The sequence below is a fragment of the Drosophila takahashii genome, chromosome 2L, assembly GCF_030179915.1.
Source record: "Drosophila takahashii strain IR98-3 E-12201 chromosome 2L, DtakHiC1v2, whole genome shotgun sequence".
NCBI classification, from domain to species: Eukaryota; Metazoa; Arthropoda; class Insecta; order Diptera; family Drosophilidae; genus Drosophila; species Drosophila takahashii.
Genome location: NC_091678.1, coordinates 23,884,087 through 23,911,736, shown reverse-complemented (window position 1 = coordinate 23,911,736; position 27,650 = coordinate 23,884,087). Strand labels below are relative to the sequence as shown.

General features: G+C 36.4%; 4 protein-coding genes across 4 annotated transcripts; 3 read left to right on the top strand and 1 right to left on the bottom strand.

The window, feature by feature from the left end:
* Positions 1-3,826: 3,826 nt before the first annotated feature.
* twit (target of wit) lies at positions 3,827-11,187 on the top strand. Its single transcript, XM_017151584.3, has 4 exons — positions 3,827-3,892; positions 4,496-5,063; positions 10,217-10,423; positions 10,483-11,187. The coding sequence occupies exons 2-4, from the start codon at positions 4,985-4,987 to the stop codon at positions 10,698-10,700; spliced, it is 504 nt and encodes a 167-aa protein (XP_017007073.2). The 5' UTR covers positions 3,827-3,892; positions 4,496-4,984; the 3' UTR covers positions 10,701-11,187.
* On the bottom strand, positions 11,049-11,971 carry LOC108064178 (uncharacterized). Its single transcript, XM_017151583.2, has one exon. It carries the CDS (start codon positions 11,969-11,971, stop codon positions 11,228-11,230), a length of 744 nt encoding a protein of 247 aa, XP_017007072.2. The 3' UTR covers positions 11,049-11,227.
* Positions 11,972-13,211: 1,240 nt separating this feature from the next.
* Positions 13,212-15,411, top strand: LOC108064174 (UPAR/Ly6 domain-containing protein bero). The gene is made up of 3 exons (XM_017151580.3): positions 13,212-13,386; positions 13,815-13,991; positions 15,082-15,411. The coding sequence occupies exons 1-3, from the start codon at positions 13,326-13,328 to the stop codon at positions 15,288-15,290; spliced, it is 447 nt and encodes a 148-aa protein (XP_017007069.2). The 5' UTR covers positions 13,212-13,325; the 3' UTR covers positions 15,291-15,411.
* Positions 15,412-21,763: 6,352 nt separating this feature from the next.
* On the top strand, positions 21,764-24,280 carry LOC108064102 (UPAR/Ly6 domain-containing protein CG9338-like). Its single transcript, XM_044393628.2, has 3 exons — positions 21,764-21,887; positions 21,947-22,036; positions 24,038-24,280. The coding sequence occupies exons 1-3, from the start codon at positions 21,827-21,829 to the stop codon at positions 24,244-24,246; spliced, it is 360 nt and encodes a 119-aa protein (XP_044249563.1). The 5' UTR covers positions 21,764-21,826; the 3' UTR covers positions 24,247-24,280.
* The last annotated feature ends 3,370 nt before the right edge of the window (positions 24,281-27,650 follow it).

Genomic DNA, 27,650 nt, shown 5'->3' with positions numbered 1-27,650 from the left:
TCATTTATGGTCTCCAAGCGGAAATGAGTTCAGCCTGTCATTCAATTGGCAAAATTCGTTAATTGCCTACCACGCAAATTCAAAATCTGCGAAAACTCTTTTTTTATTTTTTGCAACTCTTGGTGACTTTTGACCCTCTTCAATTGAGCGTAGGATTTGCTGGGTTCACAGATTGAATGCAAAGACAAATTGCTACTAAATTTCGGGTGCCGCCTGGTAGCGTGATAATTCCATTATGCTTTAATTAAAATCGCATAAAACCAGCGGTGTATATAAATAAAATTTGTCACATGGCACGAAAAGCGAAGGCTGTCATAAAAAAGAAAAACACTTACAACATCGAGTGAAATAACGCAAAATAAATATATAAAATGGGTGGCAACTAAGTCGCGAGTAAAGCGTTTTGGCCATTTAAACTTGTCGCACGGCTTTTATTTGTTTTGGGTTTTAGTTTTTTTCTTGTTGTTGTTGTTGTCTCTGGCGTTTGTTGTTGGCTGGCGAAAATGTCGTACAGAGTTTCCAATAAAACTGGCCATTTATCATGGGGCAGCCGCTTTGGAAAATATATTGAGAATCGACAGTCGAATGTTACGCATACGCCCCGGAGGGCAGCTGTTGGCTGTTGGTCGCTGCGCATGCGCAGTCAGCGATTCGAATGCGATTTTCCCCCGATCAGGCCTTAACCCCGGCTATTCTTGGCCCGGTCCGTTCCGTCCCGATCGGATTCGATTCGATTGGCGGGTGCGTGCGCATTTTTCACGCTTTGTCAACTTTCGGTACGAACTACTGGGAGGAGGAGCAACTAATGCCGCAGATTAGTGTCAAGATTTGCATACGAAATCGTATATCTGCCAGGTGCGTGTGTCGCCAATTTGGTAAGAGTGTTGCCAAATTTGGCTTATTCCGTCGAGTTGCGGTTGCCAAATGTTGTGCCACTGCGTCCTGCACTCATGAATCATTTTTCGGTCGGTGATGTGAATCATTTTTAATGGCTAACCGCATTCAAATCTAGATATGTCAACTGTTTAATGAGGGGGAAGTGGTTACAGGTATGAGCTGATTTATATCACCTGAGGAGTGGTGTTAATCGACTGTAGCCAAGTTAATTAATTGTGAAAAATTCTTTTAAATTCGGTTCTTTGTTTTATATAATAAAACATCTTGGTTTGAAAGATGCACTGGTAAAATCGTATATGGAAAAGCTTTTTAGCTGAGGATTGAGTGCCGGCTTAGCCAAGTTGCAAACCATGTTTCTTTAGGATGACCATTTATCAAAGCAATGCTAACGTTACTCGTAGACAGAAAGGGTATATTGTATTTGTCGGAAAGTACTCGGGGTTTTAAAAAAAAAATAAAATCGATCGGCTTTAAGTGTTAAATTCTTTAGTTCTTTCAGTCCCGCTTATTTTGAAACCACGAAGGATTTGGAAATATTTTAATTAATACTATTTTTAACAAGAGAGAACGCTATAGTCGGGTGCCCCGACTATCAGGTACCCGTCACTAAGCTTAAGGGAGTGCGAGGGAGATGGAGATATACAACTTTGACCGCGCATACCTTTTTAACGAATGGTCCGATTGATAGATATTGATAAAACTGCATTTTTACATTTCCAAAATCTTTAATCTGTGGGCGCCAGACACCTTTTAAAATCGTTTTAGGGCGATAATGGGCGTTAGGGGGTCGTTAGAGGGGGCGTGGCAATCAGCTGAAACAAACTTGCGCTGCGTAGAAAGCCAGAGAATATGTGTGGGTAATGCCAACTTTCTAGCTTTTATGGTTTCCGAGATCTCAGCGTTCATACAGACAGACAGAGGGACGGATAGACATGGCTAGATCGACTCGGCTAGTGACCCCTTACGGGGTCGGAATGCTTCCTTCTAGCTATTACATACTTTTGCACGAATACAATATACCCTTTTACGAGTAACGGGTATAAAAATGCCTCCAAAAGTAGGAGGTTATATGTAAAAAAACAACCAAGATATAATTTGTTTACATTTTTTCCCCCGTTTATTCATATGGGAGCTATATGATATAGGGCAAAGTGTTAGCCCGATAGCTTTAAAACTGAGAGACTCGTTTGCGTAGAAACAGAAGGACAGACGGAATATATATTCTTTATTTCGGTCGGAAATGTCTCCATCACCGCGTTGCAAACTTCTGACTGAAATCATAATACACTCAAAATAAATTTAACCCTAAATTTTAGAAAATCGCCCTAAAAATTTCTTTTTTCTAAAAACAAGAAAGTTATTTCTAAATCTAAGGAAATTTTTCTTAAGTCAAGAAAGTTTTCCTTAAATCCAGGAAGTTTTTCTAAAATGTAGAAAATGGTTACCATGAACTAAGATCACCCTAAAATCTAGGAAAAATACCCTTAAAATTAGAAATTATTTTCTGAAAAATAGAAAGGCAAACAAAAGAATGAAATATTTTGGCAACGCCTTTTCTAAAAATGAGTGCCCTAACCCTAAAATTAAGCTAACCCTAAATAATAGAAACATTTCCTAAAAAGTAGAAAGTTTTTCTAAAAAATAGAAATAGTTGTTTTCACATGCTCTGGCACGCCAAAATGTTCAATGCCAGAACTTGTCATCTGTCGGGCGGCTGTACTCGTAGCGCAGACGGTTAAAGCACTTGGTTAACAATCGAATCGACCCTGGTTCGAGTCCCAGAGCAAACTATTTTTACCTTTTTTTTAAGTTTTTTTTTTAGTTTTTTTTAATTTATTTTATTGTTTTTTTTTAATTTGTTTTTGTTTAATCTTTTTTATTATTCCTTTTTTTTATTGATGGCAAGCGGTAAACCGAAAATAATTTGGTTTATATTTAGCTATTTACTATATACTACACATAATACAAATTGCGATAGCATAAATATATGCATATGTATATACGTATGTAAATAAGTAAAACGCGAATGGTCAAAATTATGCAATTAGTATTCAAATGTGTTGTCCGCTTCACCCTTTACATACAATGCTCGGTTTGCCACAGCAAGTTTAAGTGCTACAATGGCCCAGTATGTAGGCCATTCGCTCCTCGCGCGGGAGACCCGGGTTCGATTCTCACGACGGACAAGTAAAAATTGTAAGTTTTTTTCATGAATATAAAATATTAACTAATCATAATTTCTACATTCCCAATCTTCCGCAGTCCAGTAGTCTACATTTACAACCACATTTGGCTTTGGTTAGATAAGAAATCCAAGCGCAAATACATAATAATAAATACATAACCTTTAACATTCACAATATACATGACACACAACGCCTGCATATGTATATAGGGAGAAGTACATAATATAAACGTATATACAAAAAAAAATCATGATTGAACATGTTTTTTTGTTTTGTTTTTCATTTCTATTTTTTAGGAAAATTTCCTACTTTTTAGAAATTGTTGCCCTTAAATTTAGTAAAACTACCCTAAAATTTAGAAATATGACGTCAAAAAAAATCAAAAATATAGAAAATTGTGACCCTAAAATTTAGGGCGAGCTTGTCTTGAAGACAAAAGTAGGGCGATTTCCTTGACTTTAGGGTTAATTTTATTTTGAGTGTACCCTCTGCAAGAAAATAATAACCGTTGACGGCTCTAGGGGTTGGTACATTTTTGTTTATTTCGTAACCAGTTTCCAAAACAATTTTGGGGAGTGCAAGTAAAATATGGAATGTGAAATTTAATACCTATGTACAGAGTGGCGTAGAAAGGATTTGGTTGAAGGGGTTTCCAATAGAAACTTTGTGTAGCCTACTTCTGAAAACCATATTTTCATTGGATTTCACCTGAGCCTAGAGCCTTGAGTTACATATCTTGAATTGACAAACAAGTCAATTTTTATAGCCGTTAGTCGTAAAGTAAGAGGATAAATTGTATTCTGAGAAAAGTAAGTAACACGTTGAATAAAGCGTTTCCGACCGTATAAAGTATACATATTCTTGATCAGGATCACTAGTCGAGTCGATCTAGACACATGTCCGTCCGTTTGAACGCTGTGATCTCGGAAACTATAAATGCTACAGAGTTTGCGTTTTAGATTTAGATTCCTTAGCTTCCCATTCAGCGCAAGTTTGTTATGCGTGCCACGTCCACAATTTTTAAGTTTTTGTACAAGTGTAAATGAGATCTTGTTTGAATTACCAATATCTATTTTGAAATCGGACCATTAATTAAAAAGTTAAAACAATCTCCATCTCCCTCGCACCGCCTTTAGCTGTGTAACGAATATCTGTAAGACGGGCACCGGTGTTCTATCTTGTTTAAAATCGAGTGGTTGAGTTCAACCTAACTCACTTGGGTCACTTGATCACTAATAAGGAAAAACAAACATTTTTGAAACACATTTTGTTAGGAAAACAATTTTTTGATTTAGTTATGAATATTAATTTTGAAACTATCGCATCATTTTATTAAAAATAAGATTAGTACTTAAATATTTCATTCAGGTAACATTTATATTTACTAACATGTATTGCACTTGAATTTACAGTTAACCCGTCGAATTATCTTTACTTCTTGTAACCGCCATACGCTGCCAGAAGCAACATTATCAATTAAACTGCATTGTTTGCTGCTCTCTCGATGAAATCGAAAAATTGCAAGCGACGAGCAAAAACAAAGCCGAATGCATGAGTCTGGCTGGCTGTCTGTCTGGTGGGACTCTTTGGGGTTTCGCAGGAAGTAAAAAAAACAGAATGCTGGCAAGGGTGTTCCCAGGACCCGGGGCAACAACAACTGCAGTGCCGGCAGCGACGCGGCTGCGCTGCCAGAACTTTCAGTACCAAAACTTAGGCACTCTGGCGAAGAAGCCTCGGCAACATCCACAGTCGTTCCTCGGCCGAGCAACCGTCTGCATCGCGCGCAGCTCTCGAAGCGATTTCGAAACCCGACGAACCCCTTCAAAGGATACAGTATACCACTCTCCACAGGCGCCACCAAGTCGCCTTCCGCATCCCTAAAGGATTTCCCTAAACATTCCATGGAAGCAATGTCAGCGATGCCGATGAAAGCCCTCCTCGCTGGTGTTTTTCTGCTGGCCAATGCCTGGCACATCACAGGTGAGCTACATTTAAAAGGTGATATTTCGATCAGTAAATAAAAACACTCTTAGTCTCCATGTAAACATGAAACCCCCAAGAGTTGGTCAGATTTTTCATTATTATACACAGAGAAGAAACGAGAGCAAAAGTTAGCTTTTGAATATATAAATTTTGGATTCTAAAGGTAGAAAAAAAATCAGAGCAATAAAACAAGTTCTTTTGAAATTTTAAAAAATTACAATACCCAACTAAAATAATATTCTCAAGCTGTCAAAATCCAAAGGCAGAATTTTCTTCTGTGCACCTGTAATCCCATCTGCTCCACAAGGTCGCCGATCCGCATAAAGTTTGAGGTGTGATGGTTTTTATACTCAGAGCCCATGAATGAAATTTGTTTCCAATTTTCCCCCATGTTGTTTATGTAGTTTTTCCGCCAGCTATTTAACGATTTTCCCTTGCGGTGTTTATGCAAATTCTCAAAATTTTGGCTTACAACTAAAAAAGTTTCAGGTGGAAGGCATTAAATATACTTAGCAATTTTATGTTTCTCGCGATTCGAAAGAAGATTTATGAACGACACTCAAAGTGATGGAGGTTTCTGCTGTTTTTATCTGTCGTAAACAAATTAATATCGGCTGGGTGGGAAATAATGAAATATTAATAGGCTGCGATGTGGGCTTCAATATATATAAAGTGCTCATTTGTTTATTTTGCGTATAAGCACGTGTAGAAAGAAGAAAGACATTTGAAAATTATGAAAAAATATGATTTATTGCGAGAGGTTAACCCAATTTAAAATGTTATTATGAAGAAAATAAAATGTATATTACTTATGCCAGTAGTTCCTTAAATTTATTTACATCTCTTTGCTGAATTAAATAAATATATTTTGCAAATTTATATCTGTACATTCCTACATCTTTAATGTATGATACAGTACTTTTGAAATGCATTGTTCAGGTAATGTAACATTCTTTAAATTTCTTAATATACTGCACATTTTCCCATTATATATATGGAAAATTCGTGGGTCATTGCTTTCTTGATGAACATCGCTAAATATATACACGTGCAATATTCGCATTTCGGATATTTTCACGCTTTTGAATGATTGGCAACCTGCACGCCTTATAAATACAAATATTCGCCCGACTGCCAGACATTTCAATATTTATTTAGATAGGCATTTCGGCGTGGTTAATTTGAATGTAAAACGGCAAATGCAGTTTCCCCATTTGCATTGTACGCTGAATATTTTTGAAACGCTTTTAACGATGATGAGAGTAATTGAGAACTGTGATTGGGTCATTAGATGGTGAATCGAAGCAGCAGCTTCTGCTCCCTGTTGCTCTCAATTAGCCTTGTTCAGTGCTCTGTGTCCTGCAATTATCTAATTGCTCTGTTTTTGCCGTGCCTTCAATCTGGATTTACGAGATTGGGGAAGTGCGCATGTCAGAGTGGCGCCAGGATGTCGCCTGCTCCAGTTTCCCGCTGTCTTCAGCATCTGACATCCCGACCTCCACCCGGAAAAATCCCAACCCCCCTTGGCAAAAAACTATGTCAGAGTCTGGCGGTCTTCTTTGGGGGTTAGTTCTCCGTTTCCCGACTTGAATTGCGTAATTTGCGCAAACTGATAATGAATGGAGATAGAGAGTTTGCCGAACCTTCATTTACAGGAAGCGGAGATTGTCCTGACACACATCCGATCTGTATCGCATAATATTTGTTATTCTTGTACATTTTTTGGGGGGATGTTTTGCTTAATTTAAACCTGTACACTCATAGAAATTTTTACCCTAAATCGCCCTAAAAAACTGACTTTTCGCCCGTGGATTTAGAAAATCGCCCATAAATCGTATCCGCTGGCGATTCGCCCGTGTATTTAGAAAAATTTTCTAAAAAATCCCTATGGAAATTTGGTTTAATTTAGGGTGATTTTTCTTGAATTGAGAAATATTTTCCTATTTTTAGGGTGATTTGCCCTAAGTTTAAGGCGTATTTTTCTAAAAGTAAGGGCAAACTTTCTGTTTTTAAAGGCAAATGCCCTAAAAAATTATGCAAATTAAAAAAAATCGTGTTTGAGCATGCTTAACTGAATTTGGGAAGCATGAATTTTAGTCGTGTATATTCTGGGAACTGGGACTGCTTTAATTAAACAACACCGGCGGAGGACACCGTTGCATATTATTGTATTGGTGTGTAGCTTATATGGGAGCTGCGTTAAGAGGGGGGCCCGATCTATACAACACAGCCATTAGAACTGAAAAATCATGTTTGTAAACGAATTAGGGAAATAAATATGAGGAGAAAAAACAACTTACTTTTTTGGTCATTGCGAGAATCGAACCCACGACCTCTCGGTTTAGAGTCTAACGTCCTACCGCTGCACCACAGACCCATCGCGCAAGGCAACGAACAAACTCTGCAGACATCTTATTTTCTTGAGGTCTACGTTATAATTTGACTAAAGGCAACTAAACCGTATATTTTTTTCCTGACGACTGTAACAATTAGTCCCGTTTTCTTGCCAGCAAACACAAAGTATGCTTTTCACTCAGAACTCCCATACGTTTTTAAGGTTTAAAGACTACTTTAATTTAAAATTCGGACGAAAAAATGTCCTTAGTATTATAACGTTTACAAAAAAAAAAAAACATAAAAATCAAGTTGAATCACACAGGGTTCGAACCCACAACCCCACGACCTTAGTCCTCATATAGCAAAGTTGAAAGCGCAAGTGATTAGACCGCTGGGCTACCGAATTTCACACTTTTGGAGTGATTTTTAAGGCGAATCGCCCTTGTATTTAGACAAATTTTAGAACAAAAATTAGGGCAATTCGCCGTTGGATTTAGAAAAGGTCAAAACGAAGCAAATCGAAAAAATCGCCCTAATTATTAGAAAAATAGAAAAATTAACCCTAAAAATATTTTTTTATGGTCACCTGCCTTGAATTTATGGCAAATTTGTCGTGAAAATAGAAAATTTTTCTCAGTTCAAGGGCGAAAATTTTTTTAGGGCGATTTTCTAAAATGTAGAAAATTATTTTTATGAGTGTATGTTCTTCGGGGTGGCAAGTTTCAAAACAGAACGCTCACAGGGCCGTGGAGTGCCACTTCCTCCAAACAAGTCTCAGCTTTCAATTACCCGAGAACCGCTTTAAAAGAAGCCACACCAAGTCAGGCCATATGCGTGACCTAAGCGAATACTTTCAGAACGTTAAGCGTGGGCGATTTAAAACTTCTAGGCGGCGACCTTGATGTGCTCATAAGATGCACTTAGAAAAAGGACGCAGTTAAATGGGACACCATAAAATGAGATTAGCACAAAAGCAAAAATATATATATTTACATTTTCAACTCTTTATTTGTTTATAAAAATCAAATTGTATTACATTTAAAATTATTTTAAAAATAGAATACCTAAATTTACCTATGATTTTTTTTTGCGTGTGGAGCAGTGGAAAACAATCAATTACTCACACTATAAAATGCAGGACTGTGCCAATTACCTGAAATTGTTTTGGAAATACCCGAACAAAAGAGCCAACTAGGCTGGGAAAATGGATAAAAACGTTGTGGGTCAGGATTTTGAATGTGTCCAGTCAATATAGGGCTGCCACACTGCCACTCTTCCGCAAACTGACATTTCAAGGCCAAGACAATTGAAGGCTTCAGACCGTATACGTAATATCGCCACCTCTGGTGGTATAATGTAATTTAGCAAAGGGAAAGCGAAATATATAAATATGTTATAGTCAATATTTGACAGCCACCACTCCTCGGTAATAACCCCTTCCAAGACTGTTTGCTTGAGTTGCCCCAGTGCTTCACTGGACTTGTGGCATGTTTGCCTTTTTCCGGTGGTAAACAAGGTGAGTCCTGGTCCTTTCGCATGGCAGGACATGCAAAACTCTTTCAAGGACACAGCCGGCGATCTTGATATACTGTCGTGCAAAATCACGCAACCTTATCACCACAATTAGAGGAGTTTCCCTCCTATAACCATTCCCAGTAATCACATCATCAAAGCTCTTGCACTAATTAAATCATTTGCGGGATTCTATAAATAGTGGAGACTCATCTGAACAGTTTGTTATACGAATTGCTATGTTTTGGGTGTGAAAATTAAATCAGAAGTGCGAAATGAACGCGGTGAACGGAAGAAAAACAAATTATTATGAAAAGAAAAATAAACAAAGAGCCAAAATAATAATATGTATGAAGAAAAATATCACGGGGAGTTCCAGACAGTGATGGGTAAATTCAATTAATAGTGATTCATCTCGCATATGCTAATTATTAAACATTATTGACATAAATAAAACTTTAGTTTCCAGAGTAAAGAACGTTAATGAGAAAAAACACTTTTCTTAAAAAAAGTTATAGTAAGACAAACAGTCAATGTATACTTATGGAAACAAATCCATCTTAATGGGGTATATACAAATTATTCCGGTTAAAAAATTGTCGTGGGAAAATATAAATAAATGATCTCCGTGATCTTCTAGATTTTCTAGCGAAAAATACTTGAATATTTGCTTAAAACAATTGTTGACCAGAAATTTTAGCTTGATGCTCTCATAACTTTTTCTAATTTATAAATATTTAGAGTGCATGGCAGTCAAAAATTAAAGGTTTATATATATAACAGAGTAACAACGAGAGATTTTGAATCCGTGCAGTTCTTTCTGAAGTGCGTCTCGGAACAGGTCTGGGAAATTCGATTCCGTGTGAATCTAGAATCGGCCCTTTTCTAGGTTTTATAATGTGATAATGTTATTTTTATACCCAACCAGTGCTGAGCAGCATTCTATATCTTTTCTGCCAAAGTCCTGAGACAATTTGCCCAGCAATTTAACAGTAAGAACTCGGTTACGTATGGCAAATAAAATTCGACTGAGGCGCCACTTCGACTGGCCACGCATTCTCCATTTTCGCAGTGGGTGGCTGAAAAGTGGGTGGCACATGAAGCTGATGATGTCAACCGCTGGCTGGAAATCGTTGGGTGAAAAGTACACAAAACTGTGTCGCCCTCGTTTATTTTTAGACCTCAAACAAAGTTCCTTTTTTTGGTGGCATATTTGCCCGCCAAATATATATTTCGCCAGCGACCCCATGAAAGGGCAACTAAAGTTTGACTTGCTAATAAAATGATTTCCTTTCTTTCAGCTGGAAATGAGCAAAAGAACCACTTGCAGTGCTGGCACTGCAGCTCGGACACCATTGGAGCGGAAGACTTCTGCGATGTGACCTTCCAGGAAGACAATATCCCGACCGACCTGATCAAGGAGCGGAACATCAATCTGCTGAGGAGCTGCAACAGCACCATTAATTCGGATCACGAGCGAGCCGTTTGCCGCAAAACAGTGGAGGAGAGTGAGTTTTCAGGTCATCGTGATTTCTTTAAATACGTATCATATCGAATGAAATTCCAGATAATGGCAAGACGATCACCAAGCGGTTCTGCTACTATACCAACAAGTCGGATCCCGTGGAGCTGTGCAACATCACCAGCCCGGAGAAGAATGTGCGGCGGATATTCTGCGAGGACTGCCTCACCGATCGCTGCAATGGAGCCTTTACCGGAGCCTCCATTTGGGAGATGATGCAGCTCCTGCCCATCCTGGCCCTAGTCCAACAGTTGGCCATCTAGGCGAAAGATCTCTCTATTGTATTTTAGTTGGAACGTGATATTTTGCCTGGCCTCACGGGCCGAGCTGTATGGCTGATTAACGTTTACGTTTAGCTCGATTTAACCTAGTTTTGGGGACACTGGCTTCCCGCTCATTAGCTTACATTCAGATTGAAGTTTAAGGTTCGTTTATAAGTTTATGATTTGCCTGGCCGAGTGCCAATGTTTGCCAAGCTCAAAGCCCGAATATTCCGAAAGAAATCCAACTATAACGTAAATAAATAGAGCTACACTAAAGGAAAGGTATAAATAAATGAAACAATAATCAGTAGAGTCTAAACCCCCAAAGCACAGTAAATACTCACTAAATAGTCTATGTACAACATGATATTTTAATGTAAAGAACACAAGCCTTCACCTATGTAATTATCTCAGATGCTAGAGAAACAAAAACACAATTCAAATCAAAGTATTAAAGCACTCGAACATACAAAACACACCGAATAAAGTTCACACAACTGAAGTCTTAATAAGCGGGCTATTGGTTTTTATAGGAATTTGAGGAGATCAATTACGGCATCAACCAGTCTTTGCTTAATATTTTGATCCTGGCCCGAATAGAACTCGTCCATTTGGATGCTCTGCCAGAGTTTTGCCATGTAGCCGCTGAACTCCTGGCTGACTTCCCCGCCCCTCCTGTAGCGATCGTAAAGCATCAGTTCCGCCTGGACCATTAGGTAGTAGGAGTTCCGGTTTCCGGACATGTAAAGCTGGTAAAAGAACGCAGCCAGCTTCGTCGAACCCTCCAAAGTGTAGACCTTGCGAAGCACTCTTTCCAGAATCCTATTCAGTTGATCTGGCTTAAAGAGACAATGCAATTTCCGGGAATGCTGGCCTATGGCCAACTGCCACTTTCCCACTTCGTGCTCCTCTGAAGCCAAGGCTTGCCGGAACAGATCGGTGGCATTCACTATCTCCAGATGCTCGCGGATCTGCTCGCGAATGAGATAGCCCTGTAGATGGTGACGAACTGTCACATTGCTCTCCTTTCGACACACCACGCGCTCTAGGGTCTCCTGCAAGTCCTCGATTTTGGCCACGTCCCTCGGGTAGTCGGCTTTAAGTTTCCCCCAAGTGGCTGCCACCAGGAAAAGCTGCTCGGAAACGGTTCCATTGAAGTCCTCAATCAGACGCAGCATCTGTTTGTTGTCATAGCTGATCACCTGCGTTCCCAGAGTAGCGTTTGCTGCCACAAACAGCAGGGGGAATATTAAAAACAGTTTAGTGATCATTCCGAGACTTGGAATGCAACTGAAAGCAACACCAGCTGGGTTATCTTCAATCTGAGCTTATCAGCTTGGTTCAACCGCAAAGTGCTCTCATGGAAAGATGAGCTTATCACTCGAAAGTTTATTTCCTATGCCTTTACATAGGGTACTTAAATTTGGTTATCAACAGAATATAGTTATAGATTTTAGTTAAAGTTTTTCAAAATAAGTACATTTGAATTTTATAGTACCATCATCATATCATATCATTTGAAGACTAAAATTGTTTCAATCCAACTGAAGAAATTAAGACATCGAAGTTAAGCCGCCCCCAGATATCGTATTCCTTCTTGTCACTGTCCCACTAATCCGAAAATACACTCGGATAGCCATAGAAGTTGAATCCAATTAGCCGACCTACATACGAGACAATGCAACCCTCGGTGATATCCTGCCATTGTCCTTGTTCCACTGGCCCCAACGCAGCCTTCCATTCATCCATTTTCAGCCCCCATGTCTGGCCAGCTGGGCACATCTAATTAAATTTATGCAAATTATTTGCCGTCCTTGTTGATTAGTGTCACCCCATCTGTGCCTCATTAAGCTTCGATCGATGCTCAATGAGATGAGCCAAATGCATGAAATATGTTGTCTGTGCAAATCACTTTAAATTTTGTGACATACTTTTGGGCGATGGCAAAAATTACTTGCATGAGTTTAGTAATCTTTAGAGAAACACTCAAGTTTCTGGAAGATAATAGTTTGGCACTTCATATCTACTGAATCTACTAATTAGCAAGTAAGTTCTGTCACTTAGAATTTTCGCCTATGCAAACAACACTTTAGAGAGTGGATGTTAATGAATCTGTTCCTGACTCATACATGACAACTTGACTTCAAAGCGATTCTTCTTGAACACATATTGCATGTTCAATATAATAATACTAGCTCTTCTTTATTTGATTTTATAAATTAAAATACCACATTTATATAAATATACTCGTTTCTTTCCAACAAAATAAAACTGCACTCATAGACCTACAACTCAATTTAAAGAGCAAAACAAAAACAAACTGTAACCGGTTTTCTGAGGCGTAAAATAATAATAGAAATATGCCTGCTATTGAACTGAAATTTCCACTCAAAACAAAAACCAGAGAATGAATTTTGAGACTGTCTATAATTCTCTTTTGAGGGGCAATTCTCTGCTGAGTCGGCATGTTGCTGCTGGAACTGCAATATTGCTGTTGTCCCAACTCGCGGCGCTCGACAGTTTCAGACGTTCAGCAGATATCGTTGTCGGCGGTTCATAATCGTGCATAAGTTTCCAAAGATTAATTTTTGAAAACGCAAACCCAAAAATCAAGTGTTGGTGAAAATGGTGTCCGCTCTGAAATGCAGTTTGGCCCTGGCCGTTATGATCAGTCTGGCCTGTTCAGGTGCGTTGCGTTTGAAATCGTGGGCAGTGCAAACGGTGTATTACAAGGAGTTCAAGGAGAGCCAGTTGAAAAGATTATTACAATAAATTTGTATATTTTTGAAAGCTATTTTTATTTGGAGAGGGAATTTGTAAAGATTTCGATATATAAATTTGTATTTTTCTCATTGCTAATTTTATTTGAAGACGAAATCTTGTCTTGTGCTCAAAAATAATATTATTGCTATTATTGCTTGTTAAAATGATAAATTTAATCCTTTTAATGTCTTCTTTTCCATATGAAGACAATATAAATATTACTTTTGGCTTCAATAAATTTAAAATATACTAATCATGTTAAATCAATATTTTTTCGATTTTCTCCAATGCTTCCATTAATATTCTTTAAAAAATATATATTGTTTTCCTCTAATCCAATATATTTTGTAGCCTATGCCATCAAGTGTTACCAATGCGAGTCCCTGACAATGCCCAAGTGTGGTCTGAAGTTCGAGGAGGATGAGTCCCTGCTGATGGATTGTTCCCGCATCGCACCACCCCGCTTCCTGCAGAACTTCTTCCCCCTGAAAAATGCCACTGGCTGCATGAAGAAAACCCTGGAGAGCGGTGAGTTCACAGTCCTCTAAAAAAACTGGAAAAATATATTGATATTATTCAAGCTCATTCGTTCTGAAAAACCGTTTAAGGACATATTGCTTACTTTGAGTTGAATATTCTCATTATCAGAACAAAATGGTAGACAATTTAAATGATGTTTATTCTACTGACTGGAATAATATTTTAGTTGTTGAGATAAACATTGTAAATTCCACCAATTCAACTTGATTCAAGCACCGTGAACACCTTTTTAACTTAAAAAAATGTCGTCCCATTTTTAAGTACAAGTTCAACACAGTTAAAACCGAGGGATTTCTCTCTGTGAAAAATTTTAAATAAAAGTCTTTTCAGAATATCTTAACTACTAAAAATTCAATTCAAGATTCAAATCCCAATAAAACTAATACAATAGCAAACTGAAAGTGATGCTCTCATGTTTCTTTCTTCAAGCAACAACTAACGAAGTCTAACACTCCACAAGACCTGAGATCATCACAGAAAATCGTTTTTTTGTGTTTAGTCTCTGATGTCATGCGTGAATATTTCGTTTTCTGAGCTCTTTATTTCATTCGACGTGATTCCTAGTCACCTTTTTTGCGTCTTATTTTCCTCTAATTACATCAAATTGAGAGCTTAATTCGTGTTCTCATACAAATAATAATAGCGGTGACGAGATAGAGATTGAATGCCGCAAACTTTTCGCTTTCGCACGCTTTGCATTTTTGAATTTATTTGCGGCCAATAAATTATTTAGTCATAAATATTATGATCGTTTTTCCACGTTTTTCAAGCAGCCCCAGCTCTGAGCCCTATTAATTTACAGAGACGAATCAATTAAAAAAATAGTAGAAAAATTTACAATGATGAGATCACAGGTGAAAAATAACAGAGACTCCCTGTTACTAATATGCAAATATATATTTTATGTTCTTTGTCTTTTGTCACAATAACGTACAGTGTATTTCTCGATAACAACTCAAATAAACAATTAACAAGTGCCAGTTGTTACGTGAACAATGGGTTCATTTAGTAGTCCCCATCAGAGAAAGTTGTTGGCCCAATTGCTCATCCCAAACCAAACAATCTGCTCCCATTTCAGTGGCCGGACATCCGCAGATCGTGAGGAGCTGCTACTTCGGAGACATCAATAATGTGCAGAGTGGCTGCCAGACGGATCCCTCTCTGCCCTTCGTTAGGCAGCTGGGCTGTGACGTCTGCACCAAGGACGAGTGCAACGGATCCTCCTCCCTGGCCCCCATCGCCGGAGCTATTGTCCTCTTCTTCGGAGTTGCTCGTCTCATGGCCTAGATCTTAACTAGCTAGTAACTTAAGTGTTTGTAGTCTACAATGGCCTTGCTTTGTGTAAATTTCACCTAAATTAATTTGATAATAAACGAAGGACAGAAGGTTGTTCTAGCAATATACCAAACAGTGTGGTAACCTAATTCATTAGCGGGTTTGTGGAACTATACTGGATTCGCGCTTGCGCCGAATTGACAATAGTTGATAAGCGTTTGGACTAGAAAAGGTAGACTTGGAATCTATCACTGTGGACGGTAGTCCAAATCGAATCGCACCGGAAAGTTTAGCCGTAAAATTTAAAATCTGCTACAATAGTCTGATCAAAACGAGTGATACGCTGATCGAAAGGTATAAATATATTCTTAAAATTTTTAAACTTAAACTTTTTAGAACTTATTTGGCTTCAGAAAATTTTAATTTAAAAAAAAAAAATGAAAACATTTTCAAGAGTATGCCTGTAAAGCTGTAATTTTTGAGGAATCGTGCCGAATGAGAAAAGTGTAGAAAAAACATTCGTCACAAAATATGATGTCAGAACTTTAGTACTTATATTGAAGAGGCGATCGTCATTAATTTATTACCTCGTCAGGAGATGTTTTTGCTTGATAAGTAGTTTAGTAATATCATGAAAATGGGGTATTTGATCTTGAGCACATTATTCGGATTATTGCTTTATTTCCTTTGCTTGATCGTTGATTGTTTTTTCGGAAACATTCAATTACTCATTAAAAAACACTTAACTAATGTTAATGTTCTAGTTAAATGTAACTTTGCCGACTCTTCTTTTAAGATTTGTCGTTTGATAAATTTACCCTGGTAGATAAGAAACTAGAACCTTGAAGTAAACCTTTATTCAAACGTTTCAATTTATATCTGAATAATTGGCAAAAAAATACATTTTTAAGAATGCCAAAAAGAATATTCATCTTCTAAGCCTTTTCTTAAAATGACTAACAAGGGAAATAGAGTTACTAGTTGATTGTTTACTTTGTAACTTCGGCCCAACCCTTGTAAAATGATCAAACAAGCCGATATGAGTAACTTCTCGAAAAGTGTACTTCATTTAGAAAATCAGTGGACCTACAGTAATCACAATTTGTACGGATAACACATTTTAAGTAAAATCATCAAAAAACAATAAAATTCAAAATGACGCTCAATGAGTCATAGTCAAACAGAAACGGAATCTTTATAATATGTCTGGGACTTGAGGGTGAAACACCTGGGATCTAATTAGTATGTGCACCCACATGAGCAACAAAAATTTGAATGTTCGAAAACAAGATCGCACAGTTCGCCCCTTTTTTTCAGCGGGAAGTGGGATTTATGTTCATCTGCCTACTTAATTACCCACAATTGAGTTCAATTTCATTTGAAGTCAAGTTTTAGTTGTTCTTCCACCCTTCGGATTCGAGTTTACAAAGTGTTAAATGCAGTTCAACAAAGGTCAAGAAACTCCAGACTGCGAGATCCGAGAGCACTTCCACAGATCGGAGAGCTCTGGAAGCTGAAACATCCTCAGACACTCCACCCCCGCCTGTCCCAATTAACCCAAACTCACTTAGCATAATTTCTGAAATTATTTAATTGAAGAAAATAGAAAATTGTGAGAAAGCCACTTAACCGAGTGTCTGTCCATATTCAGGCAAGATTAGACAATGAAATACGTTGGCTTAAATAAAAAAAAAGCAATTAAATTCGAATGAAATAAATTAAAAGAAGCAAGAGAGGACGCTATAGTCGGGTAGGTGTCCCGACTGTCTGATACCCGTCACTCAGCTAGCAGTGCGAGGGAGATGGAGATATAAAACTTTGATCGCGCATAACTTTTTAGTGAATGGTCCGATTTGAAAAATGTCTTCTTTTTCGTTTGCTGTCTCGCTCTGAACGAAACCGAAAAAAATTTAAAATTTTGGTTTCGGTTCGAGCCTTTATTTCAGTTTGTTTCTGTTTTCGGTTGACCGTTCTCGACTGAAAACAAGAAAGGAAGCTAGCTTCGGCAAGCCGAAGCTTATATACCCTTGCAGATCATTCTATTAATTTACAAATCGCAAAAATGTTAAATTTCTTATTATTTCACATTAATTTTTCGATCGTTTCTATCACAGCTATATGATATAGTAGTTCGATCTTTTAAAAATTAAAATCGAAATTCGGAAATATTTCAAAATAGTCATATCCCAGAGTAGAAGGGAATGTAATAAAAACCAACAAAGATATAATTTTTTTCCCATTAATTTCCATTTAATTTTTCGACCGTTCCTATGGCAGCTATATGATATAGTGATCCGATTTAAAAAACAAAAAAACCGAAATTCAGAAATATATAAAAAAAAAATATTCCCAAGAGTAGAAGGTAAAATTTCAAAAAACACCGAAGCTAGAATTTTTTACGTTTGTAGATTAATAGAATGATCTGCAAGGGTATATAAGCTTCGGCTTGCCGAAGCTAGCTTCCTTTCTTGTTTTTTTTGATCCTTCCTATGGGAGCTATAAGATATAGTTGTCCGATCCGGTTGGTTCCGACATATATACTACCTGCAATAGAAATACGACTTTTACGAAAGTTTCATCCCGATAGCTTTAAAACTGAGAGACTAGTTTGCGTAGAAACGGACGGACAGACGGACGGACAGACGGACAGACGGACAGACGGACGGACAGACGGACAGACGGACATGGCTAGATCGACTCGTCTTGTGATGCTGATCAAGAATATATATACTTTATGGGGTCGGAAATGTCTCCTTCACTGCGTTGCAAACTTCTGACTGAAATCATAATACCCTCTGCAAGGGTATAATAAATTTTTGTATGAAACGGTTTGTATGAAACGGTCCCAAAAAACTGTTAGTAGATGAACAAAACTTTGAAATGCTCAGTAAAAACGGTATTTTTTGACAGTGTAATATATAGAACATTTATTTGAAAATACATATATATAAAAAATCCTAGCTTCGGTGTTTCTTCAAATATTAGCTTCTACTCTTGGGAATATTATTTTTTATATATTTCTGAATTTTGAGCTAAATATTTAAAATATCGGATCACTATATCATATAGCTGCCATAGGAACGGTCGGAAAATTAAATGCAAATTAATAGGAAAAAAATTATTGCTTCGTTGGCTTTTTTTGTATTCTCTTCTACTCTAGGATGTGACTCTTTTTAAATATTTCCGAACTTCGGTTTTAATTTTATTAAAATTGAACTACTATATCATATAGCTGCCATAGGAACGATCGGAAACTTAATGAGAAATAATAGAAACTTGAGCATTTTTGCGATTTGTTAATTAATAGGAATGATCTGCAAGGGTATATAAGCTTCGGTTGGCCGAAGCTAGCGTCCTTTCCTGTTTTTTAATGAAATAATAAAGTCAACATATATTTCCATATATTTTCATTGAAATATCATTATTTTGTAAGAAATGTGCAGGATTCTAACCTTTTTGTATATGGGCACTTCCAAATTGTCGCTCGGGACGTTTGCACACCTTTAAAGTTGAAAAAAAATTGGATAAAAATGGATTTTAATTTTATCAATGGGCAGTTTTTTCCCTCTTTCCAAGCTCTATTTTGTGTAAAAATTTTGATTTTGTACCATTTTCAGTTTTTAAGATATCGTTAAAGAACTGCCGTATTCGCTTGGGACAAAAATAGAAGTGGATTTCGGGGAAGTTCATTTAACAACAGAATTTTGCGAATTCTGATGAAATATTTGAATGCGATTATTTTTAGAATGTTGTCCAAACATGTCGCTATGAAATGGTTTTGGTTTTACTCAAAAATTGTTTGCCGTTTTTTTTGTACGCAGTTTTAAACACATTCGCTCGGGACATGTCGCTCGGGACATTTTTTCCGACTGTTTTGTAAAGTGGATTTTTTTACCTCTATCCCTCAAGTGCCGGATGTTTTGCTTTTAACTTAATAGTTTAACATGTAAATTAAGCATTCAGTATAAAAAAATGTCACATATTAGCATTCCTAATGGATAAATTAACAACTGAAGACAGGTCCAAAAAATAACACAAAAATAGCCAAAAATTGATTTTTGTGTATATTGGTGGCGTTTGTCATAAAAATAATCAAACTATACTCCAACTTTTTAGTTAAGCTCAGGATCAAACTATTTAGAAACTAATATCGGGGCAAAATCATGTGGAAATCTGTTTTATTCAAGTTGCAAGGTTTGTGGCTTGGTGGACCTTTTGGTGGAAGTGCCCATATAGCAGGAACAATGAGGATCAGATTGCTTACAAAATGCATGTATACACGGTTCAAAAATTAAGACCATCGTCAGGAGCTATTAGTCTGCACATTTCTGATACAACAATGATGCAGGACTTTTCGTTGGACATTTCTTTAGGGGAATTGCCAAAAATAGCATCACATTTTGCCGATTTTACCGCTCAAAACGGGAGAAAACTGCGTCAAAAATGCCAACACCATACAAATCACCTGCAAAAGTTTTTTGGAAGAAAATCCTTAAAAAGTATAATTAACAAGAAAGAAAGATAGCTTCGGCCAGCCGAAGCTTATATACCCTTGCAGATAATTCCTATTAATTTACAAATCTCAAAAATGTTAATTTTCCTACTATTCCAGCTATATGATATAGTCGTCCGATTTTGAAAAAATTTCATTCGAAATTCAGAATTAGATAAAAAATAACATTTCCAAAAGTAGGATGTTATAGGTTCAAAAACACCCAAGATACAATTTTTTTTACATTTTTTTCCCCTATTGTTCCTATGAGAGCTATATGATATAGTTGTCCGATCCGGCTCGTTCCGACTTATATACTACCTGCAATAGAAAGAAGACTTTTGGGAAAGTTTTATCCCGATAGCTTGAAAACTGAGAGACTAGTTTGCGTAGAAACGGACGGACAGACGGACGGACAGACGGACGGACAGACGGACGGACAGACGGACGGAAAAATGTCCTTAGACGGTCAATTGCGGGTCGTTTAAATGCAGGGCAGGCACCACGAGGACCCCACCTAAAATTAGTACAATAACTTTAGCCGTTTTCAAGCTATAGGTATAAGTCAAATCAATGTTTGCATTTTGCAAACAATTAATTGACAGCCGAATATTTGCAATTTTTTAGTTTTTCTTGTTTTTTAGGGTGCTTTATGGTGAAAAATGAAAATGTTTTGATGAAATCGGAAAGATAATAATTTAATGAACAACATTCCAAAAAAAAAAAATGAAAAAATCTAGTATTTGCTTGTACGTATCAAATCTTTTGCAAACAATTACTTGACAAACTGTATACATAATAGCCATCATCTTCAGAAGAACTCGGGGTTTTTTATTTTGTTTGATAAAGCGTCTAAGAGATAGTATTATCCGGGTAAGTCATCTTCATCTTCCATAATCTTCTGAAGAACTCGCGGTTTTTCATATTTTACATTAGGTAACTGGAAATATTGGTCTGCTAAGGTTCTGCGAAGTACAGACACAATAAAATCCAAAATACTCTTTGTTTAAGATTTTTATATATAAAAATGGAATTATTTTTAAAACTTTAATTTAAAACATTTAATTAGGTTTAAAATATTTGGAAAAAACATATTCTGTGTTTAAACACATAGGTATAAAAAGTCAAAAGACCGTTTTTGTTCTCCGTTCAGTTCAAACGGTTGATCAACCGAAACCGTTTTGAAACAAAAAAATCGGTTACTGGTTGAGCAAAGACCGAAAACCCTTTTAAAGGAAATAAACAGTTTTTATGTGACTATTTGCTCAAAGGGTCCCAAAGTGAGAGTTATTTTGAGACAGCTAGAAATAGTCAACTGTTTTTTACATGCTCTGGGCCAGACACATTTAAAAATAGTTTATGGCGATTTTGGGCGTTAAGCCCAAGAATATGTGTGGGAAATCCCAACCTTCTAGCTTTTGTAGTTTCCGAAAACTCAGCGTTCATACAGACAGACAGACACACTGACAGAGAGACGGACAGACAGACGGACAGAAGGACAGAAGGACAGACGACAGACAGACATGACTAGATCGACTCGGCTAGTGATCCTGATCAAGAATATATATACTTTATGGGGTCGGAAACGCCTCCTTCTATCTGTTACATACTTTTGCACGAATACAATATAGCCTTTTAATCTACAAGTAAGGGATATAAAAAGTAGAGAAGGTACTTCAAAAGACAACATAATTTGACAGGTTTTACATAAAAATGTTAAATAAGTCGGTTTAACATATTTTTAAAAATGTATTTTTATTTTTTTTTATATAATAAGTTTGGTATTCAAACTTATATTTGCTTATCAGAGAAATGGTTCGCAGTAACAGTCATTAAAACTTAATGTGAATTTAGTTGAATCTTACTTCTGTTCTATGGAAAAATATGCATCAACTTTTGTTATTTTGCAAACCAGTGAATAATTCAAAAGATCCATTGATATGGACTAAGTGTTTTGGTCGCGGAGTAAAACATCTAGCTTTCAAACGCTCGCCAACCGCAGAACAGTTAAGATCAACTTTTAAAATAGTAAAATAAATAGTTTTCAATCGCAGAAATGGTGTCGAGTGTAAAACCTTTTCTGGCTCTCATCGTCTTGGCTACTTTAGCCTCCACTGGTATGGAATGTCCTGTATTAACTCTACTCTACTCTTTTCTCTATATCATCGACTTTCAGGTTATGCCATTAGGTGCTACGAGGGATCCGATTTAAGTACGGTTGTTAATTGCGTCGAAGGAAGCGGTTGCCTTAGGAAATCCGTCGGTGGTAAGTGAATAAATAATTTATTTATTATACCCGTTACTCATCGGGTAAAACGGTATATTGCATTCGTGTAAAAGTATATAACAGGGAGAAGAAGCGTTTTCGACCCTATAAAGTATCCTGATCAGGGTCACTAGCCGAGTCGATATGGCCATGTCCGTCTGTCCGTCTGCTTGTCTGTCTGTCTGTCCGTATGAACGCTGAGATCTCGAAAACTACAAAAGCTAGAAGGTTGAGATTTTCCACACATATTCTTGGGCTTCCTACGCAGCGCAAGTTTATTTCAGCCGAGCGCCACACCCTCTAACTCCCACAAACTATTTTAAAATGTGTCTAGCGCCCACATTTTTAAAAATTCGGAGAAGTAAAAATGCAATTTTGTTGTGTTTATTTATACCTATCGAAATGTAAAAGAAATCGGACTATTCGTTAAAAAGTTATGCCCAATCAAAGTTGTATATCTCCATCTCCCTCGCACTCCCTTTAGCTGAGTAACGGGTATCTAATAGTCGGGGCACTCGACTATAGCGTTCTCCCTTGTTATACCCTTCAAGGGGGTTTTATGATTTCAGTCAGAAGTTTGCAACGCAGTGAAGGAGACGTTTCCGACCCTACAAAGTATACATATATATATTATTGATCAGCATCACTAGACGAGTCGATCTAGCCATGTCCGTCTGTCCGTCCGTCAGTTTGTCCGTTTCTACGCAAACTAGTCTCTAAGTTTTCAAGCTATCGGGTTGAAACTTTCCCAAAAGTCTTCTTTCTGTTACAGGTAGTATATAAGTCGCAACCAGCCGGATCGGATAATTATATCCTATAGCTCCAATAGGAATAATCGGAAAAATAATAGACAAAAAATTCTAGCTTTGGGTTTTTTTTTAAATATTACCTTCTACTTTTGGGAATAATGTTTATACCCTTGCAGAGGGTATTATGATTTCAGTCAGAAGTTTGCAACGCAGTGAAGGAGACGTTTCCGACCCCATAAAGTATATATATTCTTGATCAGCATCACTAGACGAGTCGATCTAGCCATGTCCGTCTGTCCGTCCGTCTGTCCGTCTGTCCGTCTGTCCGTCTGTCCGTCCGTTTCTACGCAAACTAGTCTCTCAGTTTTAAAGCTATCGGGATGAAACTTTCGTTAAAGTCGTATTTCTATTGCAGGTAGTATATATAACTATATCTTATAGCTCCCATAGGAAGGATCAAAAAAAAAAACGTAAAAAAATTCTAGCTCCGGTGTTTTTTGAAATTTTACCTTCTACTCTTGGGAACATTTTTTTTTATATATTTCTGAATTTCGGTTTTTTTGTTTTTTAAATTGGATCACTATATCATATAGCTGCCATAGGAACGGTCGAAAAATTAAATGGAAATTAATGGGAAAAAATTATATCTTTGTTGGTTTTTATTACAGTTTCTTCTACTCTGGGATATGACTATTTTGAAATATTTCCGAATTTCGATTTTAATTTTAAAAAGATCGAACTACTATATCATATAGCTGTGATAGAAGCGATCGAAAAATTAATGTGAAATAATAAGAAATTTAACATTTTTGCGATTTGTAGATTAATAGAATGATCTGCAAGGGTATATAAGCTTCGGCTTGCCGAAGCTAGCTTCCTTTCTTGTTTTTGTTTAAATTAGTTTAGCCCTTATCCTCTTATGAAAAATTTAATTTTAATTTAATTTAATTTAATTCATGTTAATGATGTAATGATATGATTTTACACTACTTTGTGAATAACGTTGTAGGGCGATCTACAGATAAACTGTTTTCTTGTGATCCCTAGAGTAGATAAGGAAGCCTACTATTATTAGGTTAGATACCTTCGGAAATTTAGCAATAGGTTTTAAAGTTATCAAGTTGATAGCAAGCAACGCTGTGGTCGCAAGGATAAAGTTAATAAAACCATAAAACTGACTTCTTACTTCTACATTTAAAAATTAATAAGTTACATTTGATAATTCCAAACCAAACATTGTACTCTCACTTAGTGGGCCCAATATCAAAGACCTCCAGAAGTTGCTTCGAAGGAAAAGCCGAGGATGCCTGTAAAATACTTGATGGAAATGTGAATTTAAAGTTATTTAAAATGTGCGACTTCTGTACAAAGGACCTGTGCAACGGATCTTCCTCGTTGGCCCTCGCCCCCGTCGCCGGAGCTATCATCCTCTTCTTCGGAGTAGCTCGTCTGCTGGCCTAGAACTTTTCACGAAATTTGTAAAATTATTGTTCTGTAAAATGATCTTATATTTAATCAAATACCGAACAAATATACATAAAAATGGTTTTAGAATAAAGAATTTGTCAGGAAGCTAATGCAAAGCAAGATTTAATTTTTATTATTCGCCCAGCTCATGTAAGTCACTACAATAGGGGAGTGTAGGGTAAGGTGACGAACGATTCGATTTGTATACCCTTGCAACGCAATGAAGGAGACGTTTCCAACCCCATAAAGTATATATATTCTTGATCAGCATCACTAGACGAGTCCATCTAGCCATGTCCGTCTGTCTGTCTGTCCGCCTGTCTGTTTCTACCCAAACTAGTCTCTCAGTTTTTGAGCTATCGGGATGAAACTTTCCCAAAAGTCTTCTACCTATTGGAGGTAGTATATATGTCGGAACCGACCGGATCGGACAACTACTTATATCTTATAGCTCCCATAGGAAGGAAACGTTAAAAAAATTTAGCTTTGGTGTTTTTTCAAATATTACCTTCTACTCTTGGGAATATTATTATTTTTTATATATTTCTGAATCTCGAATAAAATCTTTAAAAAATCGGATCACTATATCATATAGCTGCCATAGGAACGGTCGAAAAATTAAATGGAAATTAATAGGAAAAAAATTACATCTATGTTGATTTTTATTACACTCTTTTCTACTCTGGGATATGACTATTTTTAAATATTTTCGAATTTCGATTTTAATTTTGAAAAGATCGAACTACTATATCATATATATAGCTGCCATAGAGACGATCGAAAAATTGAAGTGAAATAATACAAAATTTAACATTTTTGCGATTTGTAAATTAATAGAATGATCTGCAAGGGTATATAAGCTTCGGCTTGCCGAAGCTAGCTTCTTTTCTTGTTTAATGTAATTTATCCAAAAATCAATATTTTTCAAAAGTGTAAAAGCAAAAAGTTGCTTACATCCACTGAGCATATTTCTGTGAAAGTACGATTAGAAATTCCAACGCAGCTAAATCCTACAGCGTTTGGCGTAAACCTTCTTTTTTTGCACTTTTAAAAATTGTAGGGTAATGTGACGAACGATTTGTTTTTTAATGTAACTTTACCAAAAATCAATATTTTTTAAAAGTGTAAAAGCAGAAAGTTGCTTACATCTACTGAGCATATTTTTGTAAAAGTACGATTCGAAAATCCATCGGAGTTAGATCCCACAGCTTTTGGCGTGAGCCATCCTATCCAACTGACTGCACGACTAAAATCAATACAAAACTACAATAAAACTGCAGCATTTAATGTTATCAGGTAATATTAAAGTTTTTTACACAAAATCAACAATAAAAATTAAAATTTGTGAATAAAAAATATTTGTCACCATACAATATATAAAATAATAATTAATAATAAAATAATACAATATATATATAAAAACCCTTTTTAAGTAAAATTTTTTATTCTTGTTTATTGTTCAGATTTAATTTTGGCAATTCTGCCATAAGTGCGCGAATACAATTTGCGGCCTTAGGGGATAAATTGCGCCTCACTTTTTTGCAAAAATTTTGGGAAGGAAAATAATTGACCAACAAATTTGATTTAAGAACAACTCAATACCCCTCAACCAAATCCTGGATTCGCCACTGCTGCAGCAGTTAATCATGCTTAACTCGGTTTTACACGATTTAAATGAAGTAACAACTAAAAAAGAAAAACAAGAGAGAACGCTATAGTCGGGTGCCCTGACTAACAGATACCCGTTACTCAGCTAAAGGAAGTGCGAGGGAGATGGAGATATAAAACTTTTAACGAATGGTCCGATTTGAAAAATTTCTCTCTACATTTCGATAGGTTTTGATAAACACAATAAAAGTGCATTTTTACTTTTCCGAAATCTTTAAAGGTGTTGACGCCAGATACCTTTTAAAATCGTTTAGGGTGATTGTGGGTGTTAGAGGGCTCGTGGCGCTCGTCTGAAATAAACTTGCGCTGCGTAGGAAGCTAAAGAGTATGTGTGGGTTATTTCAACTTTCTAGCTTTTGTAGTGTCCGAGATCTCAGAGTTCATACAGACAGACGGGCAGACAGACGGACAGAAGGACATGGCTAGAGACCCTGATCAAGAATATACATACTTTATGGGGTCGAAAACGCGAAAACGCAGTATCTAATTATCAAGACCGTATAGAGGAGATTATATTCAAAAACTACTCCTTTAGATTGATCTTAGAACCTTTACTGAAAATCTGATAAAATTAATTGATTAATTAGGCGAATTTTTAACACCTTCCTTATGCGCTTATTCCACGACGTTGTTCGGCTCATTTATTAATGAAATCATTAGAGGCTTAGAAAGGGACAAATATATATACATTCCCTAAGATTTGTTCGGATAAAATGACATGGTCACATAGAATTTAAACGTTAAATTTACACTTTATAATTCAAATAACTTTACCTACACACAAAAAAAAAACTTGGTAAAATCAACTGTAATAATTGTCAAACAGGCCCCAACCAGCAAAATTGTCAATTCTACTAAGTAAATAGTCATTTCACAACAACAAAATACACACAATTAGCAAAGACACAAACCCAAAGCAAAAACAAAATACACGTAACTATTTTAATAGTTACGTAACTATCTTTGTTGGTCAATTTTACCAAGCAAATTTTTTTGTGTGTAGTCAAATCATTAAGGTTAAAAACTTTTTTCCTTGTATTTTTTATGATTTTTTGAATGGGACGATCTCAGTAAAATTTTGTAAGAAAAGGTGGAAAAAGCGGCTAAAATTTTCATACAAAATACAAGGAAAAATGTTTTGAAATTTTTTTTTTGCAGGTTTTATTAATTTTGACTGGGGAAAAACTTTGCCGCAAAATATTTTTGTTTTAGGGTCCAGGAAAAAAGTTGAAAATTTGACCTTCACAATAAATTATCTAATTTTCTAACTGTTCAAAGGGTGCTTAATGGGTTAAAAACATTGTTGTGTCATTTAAACGGAATTGAAGTGATCTTTCTATAGGTGCCAAAATATTTTTGTTTTAAGGTCCAGGAAAAAAGTTGAAAATTTGACCTTCACAATAAATTATCTAATTTTCTAACTGTTCAAAGGGTGCTTAATGGGTTAAAAACATTGTTGTGTCATTTAAACGGAATTGAAGTGGTCTTTCTACACACAAAAAAAAAACTTGGTAAAATCAACTGTAATAATTGTCAAACAGGCCCCAACCAGCAAAATTGTCAATTCTACTAAGTAAATAGTCATTTCACAACAACAAAATACACACAATTAGCAAAGACACAAACCCAAAGCAAAAACAAAATACACGTAACTATTTTAATAGTTACGTAACTATCTTTGTTGGTCAATTTTACCAAGCAAATTTTTTTGTGTGTATAGGTGCCAAAAT